The 16927-nt window shown below is 42.7% G+C and overlaps 2 protein-coding genes across 4 annotated transcripts in view; one reads left to right on the forward strand and one right to left on the reverse strand.

Annotated features, from left to right (window-relative positions):
• Positions 1–135, reverse strand: part of SCYL2 (SCY1 like pseudokinase 2) — a 52650-nt gene extending 52515 nt beyond the window's left edge. Inside the window, exon 1 of one of the 3 annotated variants that reach the window (XM_077831753.1) lies at positions 1–135. The gene's annotated coding sequence lies outside the window, so the exon portion shown is untranslated. The other 2 variants (XM_077831761.1, XM_077831759.1) reach the window with 2 other exon arrangements.
• Positions 32–16927, forward strand: part of DEPDC4 (DEP domain containing 4) — a 21530-nt gene continuing 4634 nt past the window's right edge. The window contains 8 exon segments of the mRNA XM_077831762.1: positions 32–209; positions 211–301; positions 2534–2954; positions 3508–3653; positions 5392–5578; positions 7914–8140; positions 12955–13097; positions 13333–13458. Of these exon segments, the coding sequence (XP_077687888.1) occupies positions 102–209; positions 211–301; positions 2534–2954; positions 3508–3653; positions 5392–5578; positions 7914–8140; positions 12955–13097; positions 13333–13458 (1449 nt within the window). The 5' untranslated portion in view covers positions 32–101.

Here is a 16927-nt window from a genome sequence, read left to right on the forward strand (position 1 = left end):
CTACGCCTAAGGGAAGCTGCGGGGGCCGTGTCCCGCCGTCTGTCCGTCCGCGTCGCGTTCTCCAGCCGCGGCTCGGCCCCCACCCCGCGCGCGGCTACTCCATGGCGACCGAACCAGCGCCCGCGCCGCCAGCCCCCCTGCGCTCCCTCACTTCCGGCATGGAGCCAGGGCGGGGCCGGAAGTCACGGCGCGGGAGGCGGGACCGGAAGGTGGCTGGCTATGGCGGCGCATTTGACTCCGCGGTTCAGGAGACTCCACAGCCAGAGCGAGCTAGGCGCGCAGCGGCGGCGGCGGGGCGCAGGTGAGGGCGCCCCGGCCTGGGGCTGGTCGGCTTCCCGCCGCCTGAGGGCCCCACCGGCGCCCGGGGGCCCTGGGGAGGACGTCGGGCGTCCCGGGCCGGGGCTGCCCCTGCGAAAGGGCCGGTCTGTGTGGCCCGCGCCCCGCAGCGGGCGGTTTCAACCCGGCTGGGTTTTGCTGTTGTCGCTCAGCCCCGGGGGCCCCGACTAGGGTTGCCGACGTTCCAGTCCGAACACCCTCGCCCCGCCCCTTCCTCAAGGCCCCGCCCCCCCCGCTCACCGCATGCCCCCACCCTCAATCCCTTCCGCTGGGCTGGGGCAGGCGGTTGGGGGGCGGGGAGAGGGTTGAGGGCTCCAATTGGGGGTTGGGCTCTGGGGCAGGCCAGAAATTAGGGGTTCAGGGTGCGAGAGGGGGCTCTGGTCTGGGACAGGGAGTTGGGGTGCGGGAGGGTGTGCGGGCTCCGGCTGGGGGTGCTGGCTCTAGAGTGGGGCTGAAAGGGTTGTGGGGGGGGCTCAGGGCTGTGACGTGGGCTTACCTCGGGAGGCTCCAGTCAGTGGGGGGAGGGGCCAAGGCGGGCTGCCTGCCTGTCCTGGCACCTCACTGTGCACAGAAGTCTGGGTCCTAGGTGGGAGACCAGGAAGACTCCATCTGTTGCTCTTGCCTGCATCCCCTGCGCTCCCGCCCCCAGATCCCATTGGCCGGGAACTGGTCAATGGGAGTGCGGAGCCAAAGCTCAGGGCGGGGGCAGCGCACAGAGCTCCCTGGCCCCCCTGTGTAGGAGCTGGACCTGCTGGCCACTTCCAAGGCGCAGTGCAGTGCCAGCCTGGATAACTAGGGACTAGCCTGCCTTGGCACCGCAGCACTGCTGACTGGACTTTAACTGCCTGGTCGGCTATGCTGACCCGAGCTGCCAGGGATCCCTTTTGACCAGGCATACTGGTTGAAAACCAGACACCTGGTCACCGTATACCTGGCCCAGCCTGTGAGAGCCCGGACAGCTGAGCCTGCCCAGGGTGGAGGGCTGCCCCTGTGGGTGTGCACATGGGGGCGTCTGAGCCCTGCTCAGGAAAGGGTGTGGGGAGATTATGAGAGTCTTAGTCTTGGTCAGGCCTTTTGGTCTTACTGGAATAAGGAGAGACTCACAGCAGCGGGGTGGGGGAGGAGGGAGGTGAAGGCAGCGTCTTTGGAACTGCCCTCCTGGGGCAAAGGTACTGGAACTAGGGATGCTGGAGGTGTGGCAGCAGCCCCTGGCTTGAAGTGGTAATAACAACCAAATATGTGGTTTCCGCCTTCAGCACCCCTATCCTGGGGGAAATAACGTACCCCTTTCTGAGCTCCCTTTGTAATGCTGGGTGCAGCTGCCTGCTCTTGCAATGTCAGTACCTAGACTGGTATTTTGATACTGTCATAGTAGGTGCGGGACCTAGGGGTGCTCTTGCACCCCCTGGCTTGAAGTGTTTTCCGTCATATACAGGGTTTACAGTTTGGTTAAATGGCTCTCACACCCCCACTATAAAAATTGTTCCAGAACCCCTGGATACTGTAGGATATAAAGGGTTAAAATAGTTTAAAAAGAAGAAAAATATTTCTGTAGGCTATATAAGGTGGCTCTGCTAGCAGTTGTCAGAAGGTCTTGAAAAGAGTTCATTGCTAATACAGTATATGCCTAACCAAGTTGGAGCCAACCAACATGTGTCTAAGCACCCATGGATTTAGTTCTTTCTTGAGTATCTTGATCAAATACTTATGAATGTTTGTTGCTGTTTGAATGTAGTAGTTGCTTATGATTTAGGCTTTTAGAGATTTTAGAGCAATTTAGAGCAACTCTCCTTGGATTTTTGGATTTAATAAAGGAATTTATGGTTAAACTAGTATCTGATGGTGCACGATCTTACATTGAGATTTTTTTGGTTAAAATGAAAAGAATCTGTTGGAATTATTATTATAGATAAAAGTAATGGATTTTTTTATTTAGCATGTTCTTGTTTTCCTTTCCTGGCATAAGCTTGCCTGCGTATGATTTAGTGTCAAATCAATGCAGGAATTAGTTTGCTATTTTGCTACCACTTATCTCTGGCTGTGCTTTGAAAAGTTAAATTTCACTTCTGGAGAATGTAGCCAACTCACTTTCAAAAGGAAAATTTAAAAATAATACACTTAAATGTTACAGTAAGTGTTTGCAGTATGTAAACTTAAATAATGTTTTAGTAACATGAATGTTTAAATATTTTTGCAGGAAGCAGTGGTCCTTTTCAAGCAACTCGGTTATGGAATGGCATTATTCATGCTCTTCAAAGCCAGGTGGAAATAAAAAGAAGACGACAACATCTAAAAACGTACAGAAACTGCTTTACTGGCTCCAATGCTGTTGATGTGGTGCTGGGCTATCTTATGCACAGTATGTACTTAAGTAGTAATGATCTTTCTCGACTGAAGGGAGTCCGTCTGTGCCAGGCTCTGATGGATCACAAGGTTTTTGAACCAGTTGGACCAAAACTATTCAAGAATGAGAGACAGCTAGAGTTTGAAGACACAAGTAATAGTCTTTATAGATTTCTGGACAGCCATATTTCTCCTCTTTTATTGAAACGGAAAGAATATATTGAGAATTTGTCCCCTGAGGAAATACTTGAACTTAAGGCGAAAAAACTTTCACGGTTAGTAATGCAGATATACACGTTTAAAGAGTCTCTAAAATGTGGGCCCAATAAAAACAACAATGCCATCTTACACAATCATGAATGGGAAGAGGTGCTCCATGAGACACTCTGTTTAGATGTCATCCATGCTTTGAAAAAATCTGAGACCCAATTCAAAGGCAAGATATTAATTATGGAAGAATAAAAAACATTTCTTGATCGTTATCTAGTGAAAATACTAGGTGACTAAAATATTTACATTAGGACTTGAAAGGAAAGGTCTTGGTTTCAGTCTGCATCAGAAACAGAAACAAATGTCAAAATTTTTCACAAAATGGAATTCTTGTTTTCTAGCCTGTTCTAATCCAGGCAGAGCACCCTTGGCTTTTTCTTGTTCTCCTCCATCTGTCTGTATCCATCTGTTGTCTCTTGTCTTTTACTTAGATAATCCCTGTCCCAAAAAGCTTAGAATCTGTGTTCTGTGTTTGTACTGTGCCTAACACAATGAGCACCTAAGTGCTATGATAATACAAATAATAATTCCAACTTATCCATGCTTTTTTCATAACAGAGCAAAATGTGAAACAATTTCAAATCCCTTAGCACTAGAAGTTGCTGATAAAAGGATAGAGGAACTTCTACAAACTATAAATGTACATCCATCTTTACCTTTAAAGAACATAGTTAATGAACCAGTCTGTCTACTTTCAAAAAAAGGTGATTATATTTATAAATAGAATATATTTTGTGCTATTTAATATTACCACAAGGTATTCATGAACATTAAACTATAATTTGTTTATTGAAACAAGCAATGAATAATAGATGTTTTGAAAATTAGAAATATACCCTTTTCCAGCCTCTTAGAAAGAGTACTGGCACATCTTGCTGAAATATCGTTTCCTTGCATTATTATTTGAATTTTGTATATCTTGCTACTTTTGTCGTTGAAAAAAATCTTTTAAGTAGTGCCCAGGATGTTGCAGAAAGTGACTCTTGCACTGAAACCAAGATTTTTAAAAATGACTTGCACAGAATTCAGAGCATGATCCTCGAGCCCTTAGTCACACAGTTAGTACAATAAATCAGTGTAGCTATTTATGTAATTTAGATTACTTCCATAAGAATTTCAGGATTGGGCCCTAGTTTAATAAATTACAAAAGCTTTAAACTTTAAGCTTTCATTGTTTGCTTGAAAATAGAAGCATTTAAAATCCATATGACAAAGGCCCATCAAAGTTCTTGCTATGTTAGGAAATAACAAATTACGATAACACCCACTAGACATTTGTGAAAGGTGGGGTGGGGACAACTCAACTATTCATTTAAAAATGCAGTGGATTCCCACCCACCAGACTCAGTGATTCTTATCTCCTGCCTGGACTGCTATGTCCCTCTTGACCCCAGGTTGTTCATGCCTCTGAGGAGAGGGTTACGGACAGAGGATGCTGCTATTTTCCTGGTCCTGCTCCTGTGTAGGTGAAGGAGGATAATCCTCACTATTTCCCAGCCTAAATCTAGAGAGAGGGTTTTGTTGGGGAATTTCCTCTGGCTGCTATTCCTACTGTCTCCAGTCTTGGGAGCAAGGGATAAGGTGGGGGCTGTCACTTCCTTCTCCCTGGCCCAGCTGAGGGACCATGTACTCCTGAATCCTGTTGTGTAGTCTGGCTATGAAAGAGGCTTTCCTGGCTCCCAGCCCCATCCAGAAGTGTTGTGATTGAGGGGAGACTCTCTCTCCTAGTCCCTTCTGCCCTACCAAATGTTGCCTCCATGCACATATCCCAGGCTTCTTTGTGCAGGAGTCGAGGAAGAAAGAGCCCAAGTCACACTGCTAATGCCACACACTAGCAGTTCTTGCAGAGCCTGGGGAAGAACATTCATGTGAACTCCTCTCAAAAGCATACAAGACTACAGTGCAACTATCAACAAAACGGTGAAAGTGATTCTATGCAGAGTAGTGCTAAATGCACACAGCAATCAAATCGAAAAAACTAAAAAATATTCTCTCTAAACACCTTAGGGACTCATATAAAATAGCCCATACCAAATTTTCAGATGGATATATGATATGCAAGCTTACATTGCCCCTCTTAAAAACACAACTGGTTGAGAGTCTTTTTGGTTATAAGGGTCTTTCCTTTTTTTAATGTATTCTCATGTATTTTGTTACTGTGTATATTAAATGTTAGAGCAGATAGTTATAAAAAGTAATAACTTAGACACAAAAATATTTAAAAGCCTTTTCCCAGTTTTCTTAAGACATTTCCCCCCCAAAAAATAAAATAACATAATTTACCTCTAATGAATATATTGTAAGCTGGGCTGATTTTATTTCAAATCAAGCAAAAATTCTTTTTTTTTTTTATATTTACATACATGCTATGTGTACCTACTCTTGTTCCCAGTAACCTTGACTTCTGGTTTATTTTTTCCATCTTCCTATTTGTACTCCCAGTTATAGATGATGTCTGGAAACAACAGACTCTGTTACGGCTACTGCAGTTAATTGATCTTCCAGTCCTGGAAAATATTTTGGAGTCTTCAAACAAGAGGAAAAATGATCATCTTGGCAAAGAAGAAGATCTGATTATCTCAAATACTTTCCTTGACAGAGAGGTTACATGCAGCCTGAATTTGCCCGAGTTAGTTATAAAAATATATATTTTATAAGAACTTATTTTAGGGCTTTCATAACTGAGGTATCCCAAAGGGGTTTATACAGTCCTTTTCTTGGTGGTTTGAAGTGGAGGTGCAGTAAGTGAGTAAAGCAAATGGAGCAGCCATTGTTACAGATAGCAAGGGAAAGCCCCTGCTGTGACAAAAGGGTCATTGTGCCACAGAAAGAAAGAAAGATGTGGCAATTTGGTGCCAGTCTGTTTGCCTTTCCAAACCTTCCAGTATTTCTAAACTATTCCTGTTGATCACATCTGGGTTGATGTCATGTTTTACCACATGGCAGTACAGCTGAATAAAAGTTTCATTTTGTAGCCTGGAATGATGTGTTGAGGCCCAGCCTCTTGCATGTGAGTGGCCTGAGGTCAACTCATAAGAGGAATTAGTCTGCCATTATGCTAGCACTTATCCTGAGCCATGTTTTGAAAAGTCAGTGTGGTTTCACTTCAGGAGAAGTCATCAAACTTTGGTTCCTTTTTGATAAATTTTGGTCAGTCTGTTTATCCCCCAAAAAGCATCTGCATTACAATAGTCTTTGTTTGTTCATGTGGAAAATGTTTGAGAATCAAAGCAAAATGCATTGAGAGTTAAGTAACCAGCGAAGCTCCAGTTGCTGCTAGTTTCTAACTGGTTTAGCTGTTCCAATTAGTTTTAGGTGGTTGAAGGTGGCCTGAATTAATTCCAAGAAACACCTCTGGTCTTGAAGTCAATTTTGTAAAAATATGTGTCTTCAACCATCTAAAACCCATTAAAACTGTAGCATAGATCCAGTTTTAAAATCAAATTAAGCTGAGCTATTTTTCTCTTTCAGCAACAGTTCCATTTGAGAACTCATGGTATATTCAAACAGTTGATTACAGTTCCAGTATCGGTATCCCTAAACCCACTAACCAAGGGTATTTTCCAGATCCATACTGCTTTGAAGTGGTGCCTCAGAATATTAGAGAGAATGGACTGAAATCAGGATCTCAGCTGTGCCTTTTCAATTCTGTGTCTCTCTCTGGGTTGCATGCTTTCTGGCAGCCTACAGTGAGGTTACTTATGCTTGGAAAAACAATTATTGGTATTCCCTTTGCTTATGCTGCCACGTGGGATGTGGGATATACCCACACTTGGCCATGAACCATCTAGAACAGGGGTTCTCAAACTTCATTGTACCGTGACCCCCTTCTAATAACAAAAATTACTATATGATCCCAGGACGGGGACTGAAGCCTGACCCCAAGGGCTTCAGCCCCAGGCAGTTGGCTTTGGCTCAGGCAGTGGGGCTTTGGCTTTAGCTTGGCCCTGGGCTTCGGCTTCAGCGCTGGGCCCCAGAAAGTCTAAGCCAGCCCTGGTGACCCCATTAAAATGGGGTCATGACCCACTTTAGGGTCCCAACCCACAGTTTGAGAATCGCTGATCTAGAAGAATATTTCCTATTGGAGCCATAATTGTCCCCTTGTGGGACCTAACATTACAAGAAGAGAGTTGCTACCCTTCTTACCGCATGCAGCGTTGTAGCTGTGTTAGAACCAGGGTACTAGAGAGACAAGGTGGGTGAGGTAATCTCGCTTATTGGACCAACTTCTGTTGGTGAGAGACAGACTGACTATTTTGAGCTTACATAGAGCTTTTCAGGTCTTGGCTGCAGAAGAGCTCTGTGTAAGCTCAAAAGCTTGTCTCACCAACAGAAGCTGGTCCAATAAGCGAGATTACCTCACCTACCTTATCTCTCCTCTTGCCCCAGGCAGTTGATGGTGTTGGAACCATCTGTGTATGATGCCTTTGCCTGCAGTGGCAATCTTTAGTGCTTATTTCTTGTTCTTTCCTAGTTAGTTGTTGGCTTCCTTTCATTTGTCACGGTTTTAAGTGTTCATTTTTGTTTTTAAATTGAATGTCTAGTTTCTTTGCTCCTTTTAAGTTTCAGCCCCTGAGTTTGGTTATGTAGCTGGATAACCTTTTTTCCCTTGTGACGGCTGAAACAGACAAGGCAGGACTGCACTGTCACAACTTGCATTTCTGAAATGTTTGTGACAGACTGCACCATTGTGGCTTCCTTTGTGTGAGGGAAGGCAAACTTCAGCCATATTGTTGTAGTCTAGGGAGGCAAAAGTTGGTTGTTAATTGCAGCAGTAGTTCAGTGGACTTATAGCTACAGCATCCCACTACATTCTTTAATTGCTTATTAAATAAGTGGTATGATGCTGTCGTTCAAATATGCATGTAGTTATACGTGTCTGGTTAATTCTTTCTGAATTATAGCTTAAATAAAGTTTTGTCTAGCATTAAATGTAAGTACTAAAACTAACTTTCTCTCCCCAGGCTTGACAAATGGCTTTGTGCAGCAATTGAATGCTTGGAGTATTTTCCAGACCAGCTAATAGTGATGGTTGGTCAGCAGTTATTTCAAATCAGTAACGAACCAAGTCTCTTGAATATGCACAAGAAGACACTTTTTGATGTGATAGCAAAATATTATAATCAAGTGAGGGACCCCCTTTTCAACAATCATGATCTTGATATTCATTCAGGAATTGTTGAACTTATAGGTAAGTGCATAATCTTTATTTATGCAGTACGGAAATTAAAACTGTTTTATTAACTTAATACTAATACAGACATCTTATGAGTAGAATCACTTTATGATACAATTTCCCTGTCAACCAAAAGAGGGATTCATAGCTTATGGACTCACATTTCTATTAATAGCAAATAAACTAACAAGGTAAGGGACCAGAAAAGTTCTCTTAATTCTAAGATTCAATTCAGGGTATGATAAGTTCTTCCTGATTCTGCAACCTTTATGGCAAACAACTAAATCTTCCCAAAACAAAATAATAGCAAGGGTTACCTTAAACTTGGATTTAAATGAAACTGTATTGTGAGTATGTCTTTTTTTGTACTCCTTAGGACTTGCAGAATGTATGGAATGTTACCTTAATGCTCCGTTTTCAGAGATGCGTTACAGAGCTTAGTGTCATATGAGCTCCGTGATGATACTGAAGACATTGAGCATGTTCCTCCCTAGGGCTCACACTTGGCAAAGAGACCCTTTTTAATTAAAATAAATAAAGGGAGCATAAAAAGGAATCTGTGGTGAGACTAGTAAATTCCCAACCCCTGATTACTAATTTGAAATCATTAGTTTAGTTAAAAAGGAACTATACCCTACCATACGTTCACATAAAGGGAGGTGAGGAAAAGGCTGGTGACATAAATCATTGAAAGAACTCTATGCTTTCCATGCTGTAGCTCCCTCATTATTCCCCCTTTATTTAAAATCTCCTCTTAAGCTAAACAGTATGTTCTGTGAACATGCCACGCTAATTTGTGCCAGTTCTGTGTCACTTCCCAAACTTTAGTCACTTAAAATCTGCCTGGGGAACAGTTTCTAATGTATGCCCAGCTTAGTTTCAACTTCATTTTGGACAGGTGGTGGTCCTAATGTAATAATTAAACAAAGGTTCACTTCTAAATATATTATGCATTCCACAGTTCTTTGATTGTCTCCTGCTGCCCATCAGTCTACACAAGAAGCACATCTCATACATACATTAGGAGGAGGTTATACTTATTTTACCACTAGTTGCAAAGTGCAGGCTTTAGAGTTGCCTAGGGTTGCCTGTATATTAATCTTTATTCTGCTGGGCGATGCTTTCTAACAAAGGGCCCTGTGCTATAACCCTTACTCAGATAAAGGTGCCATTGATCTCTTACTTCAATAGGACTGCAGGACCTGGCCTAATTTAGTTGTTGGCTATTCCAGATGGCAAATTTGGCCTGGGGCAGGGGAAAGATTGTTACATGCTCACACAATCACTGTTGCAGCCAATTGAAGACAACCTACTTTTGCTGTGTGTGCACTACAGATGCTGAAACTAGTATCTCCATGAACTCACAGCAAGCTTGATTTCAAAAATTATTTTTGCACTGTTAACGGAAGGCTGAAATAATCTTTTTTTTAAAATGAAACTATAACAAAAACACAAATAAATCAAACCCCCTCCCCACCACTACCACTGTTACCCCTAAAATAAACAAGGCACCATGGTTAGAGTGTGCATGCAGGTGCACGAAGTCAAGTGCATCATAGTCTTTAAGACCATAGACTTTAACAACACTTGTCCCTTACTGCTTTTAACACACATTCTCCTTAAAGCATCCCAAAAAAGCTTTTAAAAAATTTTAAAACTCTTCCTGATCTGTGATTAAACCTCTGAGGCAGCTGGAAACTGTCATTTATCAGTTATCTCATCTGTCAACTTCTCCATATTTTCCTTCACCTTGGTCTTCTGATGCTCTTGTCTTTTCTATATTTGCTCACTCTCTTCTTTTGGCTTTCAGCCCTCATTCATACTTCCTCCTTTTACAAGTCTCAATGCGCTTACACATCAATTCTAGTTGCTTTTATTCTTTCAAAGAAAATCATAGAATATCAGGGTTGGAAGGGACCTCAGGAGGTCATCTAGTCCAACCCGCTGCTCAAAGCAGGACCAATCCCCAATTAAATCATCCCAGCCAGGGCTTTGTCAAGCTTGACCTTAAAAACTTGTAAGGAAGGGGATTCCACCACCTCCCTAGGTAACGCATTTCAGTGTTTCACCACCCTCCTAGTGAAAAAGTTTTTCCTAATATCCAACCTAAACCTCCCCCACTGCAACTTGAGAACATTACTCCTTGTTCTGTCATCCGCTACCACTGAGAACAGTCTAGATCCATCCTCTTTGGATTCACCTCTCAGGTAGTTGAAAGCAGCTATCAAATCCCCCCTCATTCTTCTCTTCTGCAGACTAAACAATCCCAGTTCCTCAGCCTCTCCTCATAAGTCATGTGCTCCAGATCCCTAATCATTTTTGTTGCCCTTCGCTGGACTCTCTCCAATTTTTCCACATCCTTCTTGTAGTGTGGGGCCCAAAACTGGACACAGTACTCCAGATAAGGCCTCACCAATGTCGAATAGAGGGGAACAATCATGTCCCTCGATCTGCTGGCTATGCCCCTACTTATACATCCCAAAATGTCATTGGCCTTCTTGGCAACAAGGGCACACTGCTGACTCATATCCAGCTTCCCGTCCATTGTCACCCCTAGGTCCTTTTCTGCAGAACTGCTGCCTAGCCATTCGGTCCCTAGTCTGTAGCGGTGCATTGGATTCTTCCATCCTAAGTGCAGGACCCTGCACTTATCCTTGTTGAACCTCATCAGATTTCTTTTGGCCCAATCCTCCAGTTTGTCTAAGTCCCTCTGTATCCTATCCCTACCTGCCACCGTATCTACCACTCCTCCTAGTTTAGTATCATCCGCAAATTTGCTGAGAGTGCAATCCACACCATCCTCCAGATCATTTATGAAGATATTGAAGAAAAACGGCCCCAGGACCGACCCTTGGGGCACTCCACTTGATACTGGCTGCCATCTAGACATGGAGCCATTGATCACTACCCGTTGAGCCCGACAATCTAGCCAACTTTCTACCCACCTTATAGTCCATTCATCCAGCCCATAATTCTCTAACTTGCTGACAAGAATACTGTGGGAGACCGTGTCAAAAGCTTTGCTCAAGTCAAGAAACAATACATCCACTGCTTTCCCTTCATCCACAGAACCAGTAATCTCATCATAGAAGGCGATTAGATTAGTCAGGCATGACCTTCCCTTGGTGAATCCATGCTGACTGTTCCTGATCACTTTCCTCTCGTGTAAGTGCTTCAGGATTGATTCCTTGAGGACCTGCTTCATGATTTTTCCGGGGACTGAGGTGAGGCTGACTGGCCTGTAGTTCCCAGGATCCTCCTTCTTCCCTTTTTTAAAGATGGGCACTACATTAGCCTTTTTCCAATCGTCCGGGACTTCCCCCGATCGCCATGAGTTTTCAAAGATAATGGCCAATGGCTCTGCAATCACAGCCGCCAACTCCTTTAGCACTCTCGGATGCAACGCATCCGGCCCCATGGACTTGTGTAGTCCAGCTTTTCTAAATAGTCCCTAACCACTTCTTTCTCCACAGAGGGCTGGCCACCTACTCCCCATGCTGCGTTGCCCTGCGCAGCAGTCTGGGAGCTGACCTTGTTCGTGAAGACAGAGGCAAAAAAAGCATTGAGTACATTAGCTTTTTCCACATCCTCTGTCACTAGGTTGCCTCCCTCATTCAGTAAGGGGCCCACACTTTCCTTGGCTTTCTTCTTGTTGCCAGCATACCTGAAGAAACCCTTCTTGTTACTCTTGACATCTCTTGCTAGCTGCAGCTCCAGGTGCGATTTGGCCCTCCTGATTTCATTCCTACATGCCCGAGCAACATTTTTATACTCTTCCCTGGTCATTTGTCCAATCTTCCACTTCTTGTAAGCTTCTTTTTTATGTTTAAGATCCGCAAGGATTTCACTGTTAAGCCAAGCTGGTTGCCTGCCATATTTACTATTCTTTCGACACATCGGGATGGTTTGTCCCTGTAACCTCAATAGGGATTCTTTGAAATACAGCCAGCTCTCCTGGACTCCTTTCCCTCTCATGTTATTCCCCCAGGGGATCCTACCCATCAGTTCCCTGAGGGAGTCGAAGTCTGCTTTCCTGAAGTCCAGGGTCCGTATTCTGCTGCTTACCTTTCTTCCCTGTGTCAGGATCCTGAACTTGACCAACTCATGGTCACTGCCTCCCAGATTCCCATCCACTTTTGCTTCCCCTATTAATTCTTCCTGGTTTGTGAGCAGCAGGTCAAGAAAAGCTCTTCCCCTTGCTCTCCCTCAAAATAATTGGTTTATGGACCAGTCTCCTTTTAATTATAGTTTGCATTTTGCTAGACATAATTATCTGGACCAGTGACTAGAGCAGAGGACTGGGAATCAAAGACCTTGGTGGCTCTGCCGCTGACCTGCTGTGACTTTAATCTCTCTGCCAGTTTCCCACTCTGTTAAATGGGGATAAAGATACTTACTTTTGCAAATGCTTTGAGATCTACAGATGAAGAATGCTATATAAGAGTTTGATTCCTGTCATGTCCCTTTACCACAAAATGGGTGTAGCTTGGTGGTTTAAAAAGCTCATCAGCAATAGGAATGGTGCAACAGTGAGGCACGCTGGTCATGTTGCATCACACCATATAAAGGAGCAGTTAAGGATTCAGTCAAAGGTAGGAAAACACAAACTGTATGAAAAAGGTGAAATAGAGGTTCTGTATCTAGTATGTTTAAGGCTTCATAATATCCAGGGGATGTCATTTTAAAAATGTATTACTTGCCTAGCTCTAAGACAAAGGCTACATGGTTTTAAGCCTAGAATCAGAAATTGACTCCTATTTAAATACATTTTCTTGATTCTGTTCAAAGCAGCAGACTGCACTATATACAATATTTCACTAACATTGCAGAGAATGGAAAAATAGCCCAAGCCCTGGAGGCATCGCAGCTTTACTTAAGATTACTAGTGCCGAACATCCGAGAAGAACTGCGTAGGCTACTGATGTTTATGGTTGTTGCATCAGAACCTGAGGGCTACACGTTACAAAAACAAGTAAGTATTGCACTGAAACGTAATGTAGAAATTATCACTCCCCTATAGTAACATTAATAGACTTATTCTTTTAACAGCCATAGAAACTGACCCATTACTACATTTCAGCCTGATGCTTTTAAAATTAACTTAAATGTATTTTTTTCACAGTGTAGATTTTGTCACCTATTTATAACTAACACCTAGAATAACTGCAAGCAAATCTAATCCAGGTCATTATTCTTCTGTTTTACAGTTTGATAATAGATCAGTGATCATCAAGATTTTTACCAAGGCCATTTTACAAAATAAAGGATTGTCAAAAACACAGACTGAACAGCTAATCCAGTTACTGATGAAGAATCATACTGAACTCTTCAAGGTATTTCCTTCTCATCTGACAAACTTTGACCTTGTGATTTTTAGTTGTTAATTGTCAAAAAGCAGCTTTATATGAATGTCCTTTTTTGTATCTGTCATGGCAACCTGTAAAAGCTACAGTGTCTTGTAGGACCAGAAAGTGTTCCAGACTAGTTCAGTTTTTCCAGACTACGGGGAAATTTTAAAATCATCAGCTTCTCTACTTCCATTGTCCCCACTCTCAAATTCACAGGCTCATTGTAGCACTTCTCTCTCTAGCAAAGCAGTGCTGGAAACAACTCCCTGCAGAAACCAGCTAATGTACTTTGAGTGCTATCTAGAGGGAGTCCTTCAAAGGTGAAATTTTGCAGAGGCTGAGCACATACTGGCAGTGTCTTTCAGCCCCAGGAATTAACTTAGTATTTTAAAATCTTTCTTACTTTTGGCAGTTAATATAAACCCAGTAGGTAAATCAATTTTTTCCCATTTGTCAATGATAAATCCATTGTGAATAAGCAGAAATACTTACATAGCTTTTTCAATTACATTCAACTATACCTTGCATATGAAAAGATGTACTTTTCTAGCTATTTAATTTTTTTCAGATTTTAGCCAACGCATATTTAAAACTATAGTATTTGTTTTAGTTATTTTTCCAGTTGCAAAACTAATTAAAAAGACAACTAGGAAAATGTCTGGTAGTTCAAACTCCATCTCAGCTGCCTGAAAATGGTGAAAATCAAGTGGTAAATATTCTCTCGATAGTGTATTTTGGGTGGGGGGCGGGAAATCCTCATATTGAACCAACCCACTGTCTGAGGAACACAATGTTCACATGTCCCTTTTTATTTCGTATCAGCTGGGGTCAGAAATGGAAGCATTAAAATAGCATAGGAAAAGCTGCTATTGCACTATTTCTGATTCAGTTGAAATTATCAAGTACTAGAAATAGGGAAAGACAGTCTGTGTGAGATATCTGTTTCTCAGGTAAAGAATTAAATAAACATCAGAGGTTTGAGATGCTTAGTAGAACTTTCAAACCTTGTGAGTTAAGCAAGGAATCTATTCCCCTTGAAGGGAAATGCATGGTGATGATGATCAGTACTTAATCTCCCAAACCCTCTTCTTCCCCCATACATATAGAATCACTTACTTTGGCACATCCCTTGCTTTTCTAGAACGCTGCAATTATAGGAACTTGGACTCCAGTGCTGCAAAGAGCTGCACACAGATGGACCTCTGCACCCACACAGAGCCCTTTTAAAGTCAAATGGGCCTGCCCCCATACAATTCATTGAAGTATTGAGGCCTTAAGCAGCTGACTCAATGCTATCTTGAAATGTTGCCAAACTGAATTAGTCTAAGGTTATGTACAGAGAGAGGTACTACTACTTTTCCATGATAAGCTTGAGTTAAAAACCACACTTCTCAAGCTTTGGCCAGAAAGGACCAACTTGCTTGAAATATCACTTGCAGGATCTTAGCCCAGGATAGAATATTTCTGGATGCTCTGGGAGAAACTTTTAAAAAGCTGCTTGGAAGATAAAATATGTTTCAGTTCTGGGATACTTTCCTGTAATTTATTTGGTTTGTCATACCTCCAGAATGGTTTGGCTTAGAAACTTCACCTTTAATTTATCATCTTGGCCTGTGTGGGGGGAGGGGATTAGCTTGTTTAGACATTTCTGCATTTCTTACCTACTGAAGCCTTCTACACATGACCAGAATGGAAGCGTGACACTAACAGGTGGGGTTGGTCTGACGTGGCAGTTCCCATCCATTTTACTATCTTTAAGGATACCTGTCACCCAACATTTAAATCCTTTTTTAATAAATAAAGATTTTTAGTTTCTCTAACTTAAGTTGTAGATAAGACTGAGCAGATGAACTTTAAGAACAGATTTCCTTAAAAGAATCGTGCAGTTTTAAATCAGTCTGAACTTTTGACAGTCTGGAAATACAAAATTAATACTATCTGAACAAAAAAAAAATTAAGGTCACCCAAACAATTTGTATTTTTATCACCACCCCTAAAACAACCAGAAATTTAAGTAGTGCAATATAGACTCACTTATTAATGATTCCAGCTAACAAGTCATCTTACTAGGAAACCAAACTCTGAAATTGTTGTAAATTTACAGCACATGGCCCTGATCCTGAAAACATTTTATGTGCATGCTTAACTTTATTATAGGTTTCAGAGTAACAGCCGTGTTAGTCTGTATTCGCAAAAAGAAAAGGAGTACTTGTGGCACCTTAGCGACTAACCAATTTATTTGAGCATAAGCTTTCATGAGCTACAGCTCACTTCATCGGATGCATACTGTGGAAAATACAGAAGATGTGTTTATACACACAAACCATGAAAAAATGGGTGTTTACCACTACAAAAGGTTTTCTCTCCCCCCACCCCACTCTCTTGCTGGTAATAGCTTATCTAAGGAGATCACTTTAGATAAGCTATTACCAGCAAGAGAGTGGGGTGGGGGGAGAGAGAACCTTTTGTAGTGGTAAACACCCATTTTTTCATGGTTTGTGTGTATAAACACATCTTCTGTATTTTCCACAGTATGCATCCGATGAAGTGAGCTGTAGCTCATGAAAGCTTATGCACAACCTTATTATAAGGAGTGGACCTCTTGAAACCAGTGAGGTTAAGCATATAAATGTTTGCAGGATCTGAGCCTAAGGCTTCATTTAAAACAAAACTACGCTGGTCCTTCTGTCACTAATTTTCATGACCTTTAACTTTGTTTAAAAGTACAGTAGAATCTCAGAGTTACGAACCACCTCGGGAATGGAGGTTGTTTGTAACTTTGAACAAAACGTTATGGTTGTTCTTTCAAAAGTTTACAGCTGAACATTGACTAAATACAGCTTTGAAACTTTTCTATGCAGAAGAAAAATACTGCTTTTAACCATGTTAATTTAAATGAAACAAGCACAGTGTCCTTACCTTGTCAAATCTTTAACACTGTCCCTTTATTTTTAGTTAACACAATACTATGCTGTATAGCAGTGGTTCCTCAACCTTTTTCTTTCCAAGGCCCCCCCAACATGCTATAAAAATTCCACAGCCCAGCTGTGCCACAATAACTGATTTTCTGCATATAAAGCCATGGCCAGCATTAGGGGGTAGCAAGCAGGGCAATTGCCTGGGACCCAATGCCACAAGGGCCCCTGCGAAGCTCAGGCTTTGGTGTCAGCCCCGAGTGGCAGGACTCAGGGCCCAATGTTCAGCCCCATGTGGTGGGGCTATGGCTTTCTGCCCTGGGCCCCAGGGAGTCTAACGCTGGCCCTGCTTGAATGACCCCCGGAAACCTGCCCATGGCCCCTTGGGGGGCCCCGGTCCCCTGGTTGAGAACGACTGCTGTACGTTTGCTTTTTTTGTCTCTGCTGCTTGACTGTGTACTTCCGGTTCCAAATGAAGTGTGTGGGGTTGACTGGTCCGTTCGTAACTCTGGTGTTCATAACTCTGAGGTTCTATTGTA

This window comes from Eretmochelys imbricata, chromosome 1 (genome assembly GCF_965152235.1).
Source record: "Eretmochelys imbricata isolate rEreImb1 chromosome 1, rEreImb1.hap1, whole genome shotgun sequence".
In the NCBI taxonomy this organism is placed as follows: domain Eukaryota; kingdom Metazoa; phylum Chordata; order Testudines; family Cheloniidae; genus Eretmochelys; species Eretmochelys imbricata.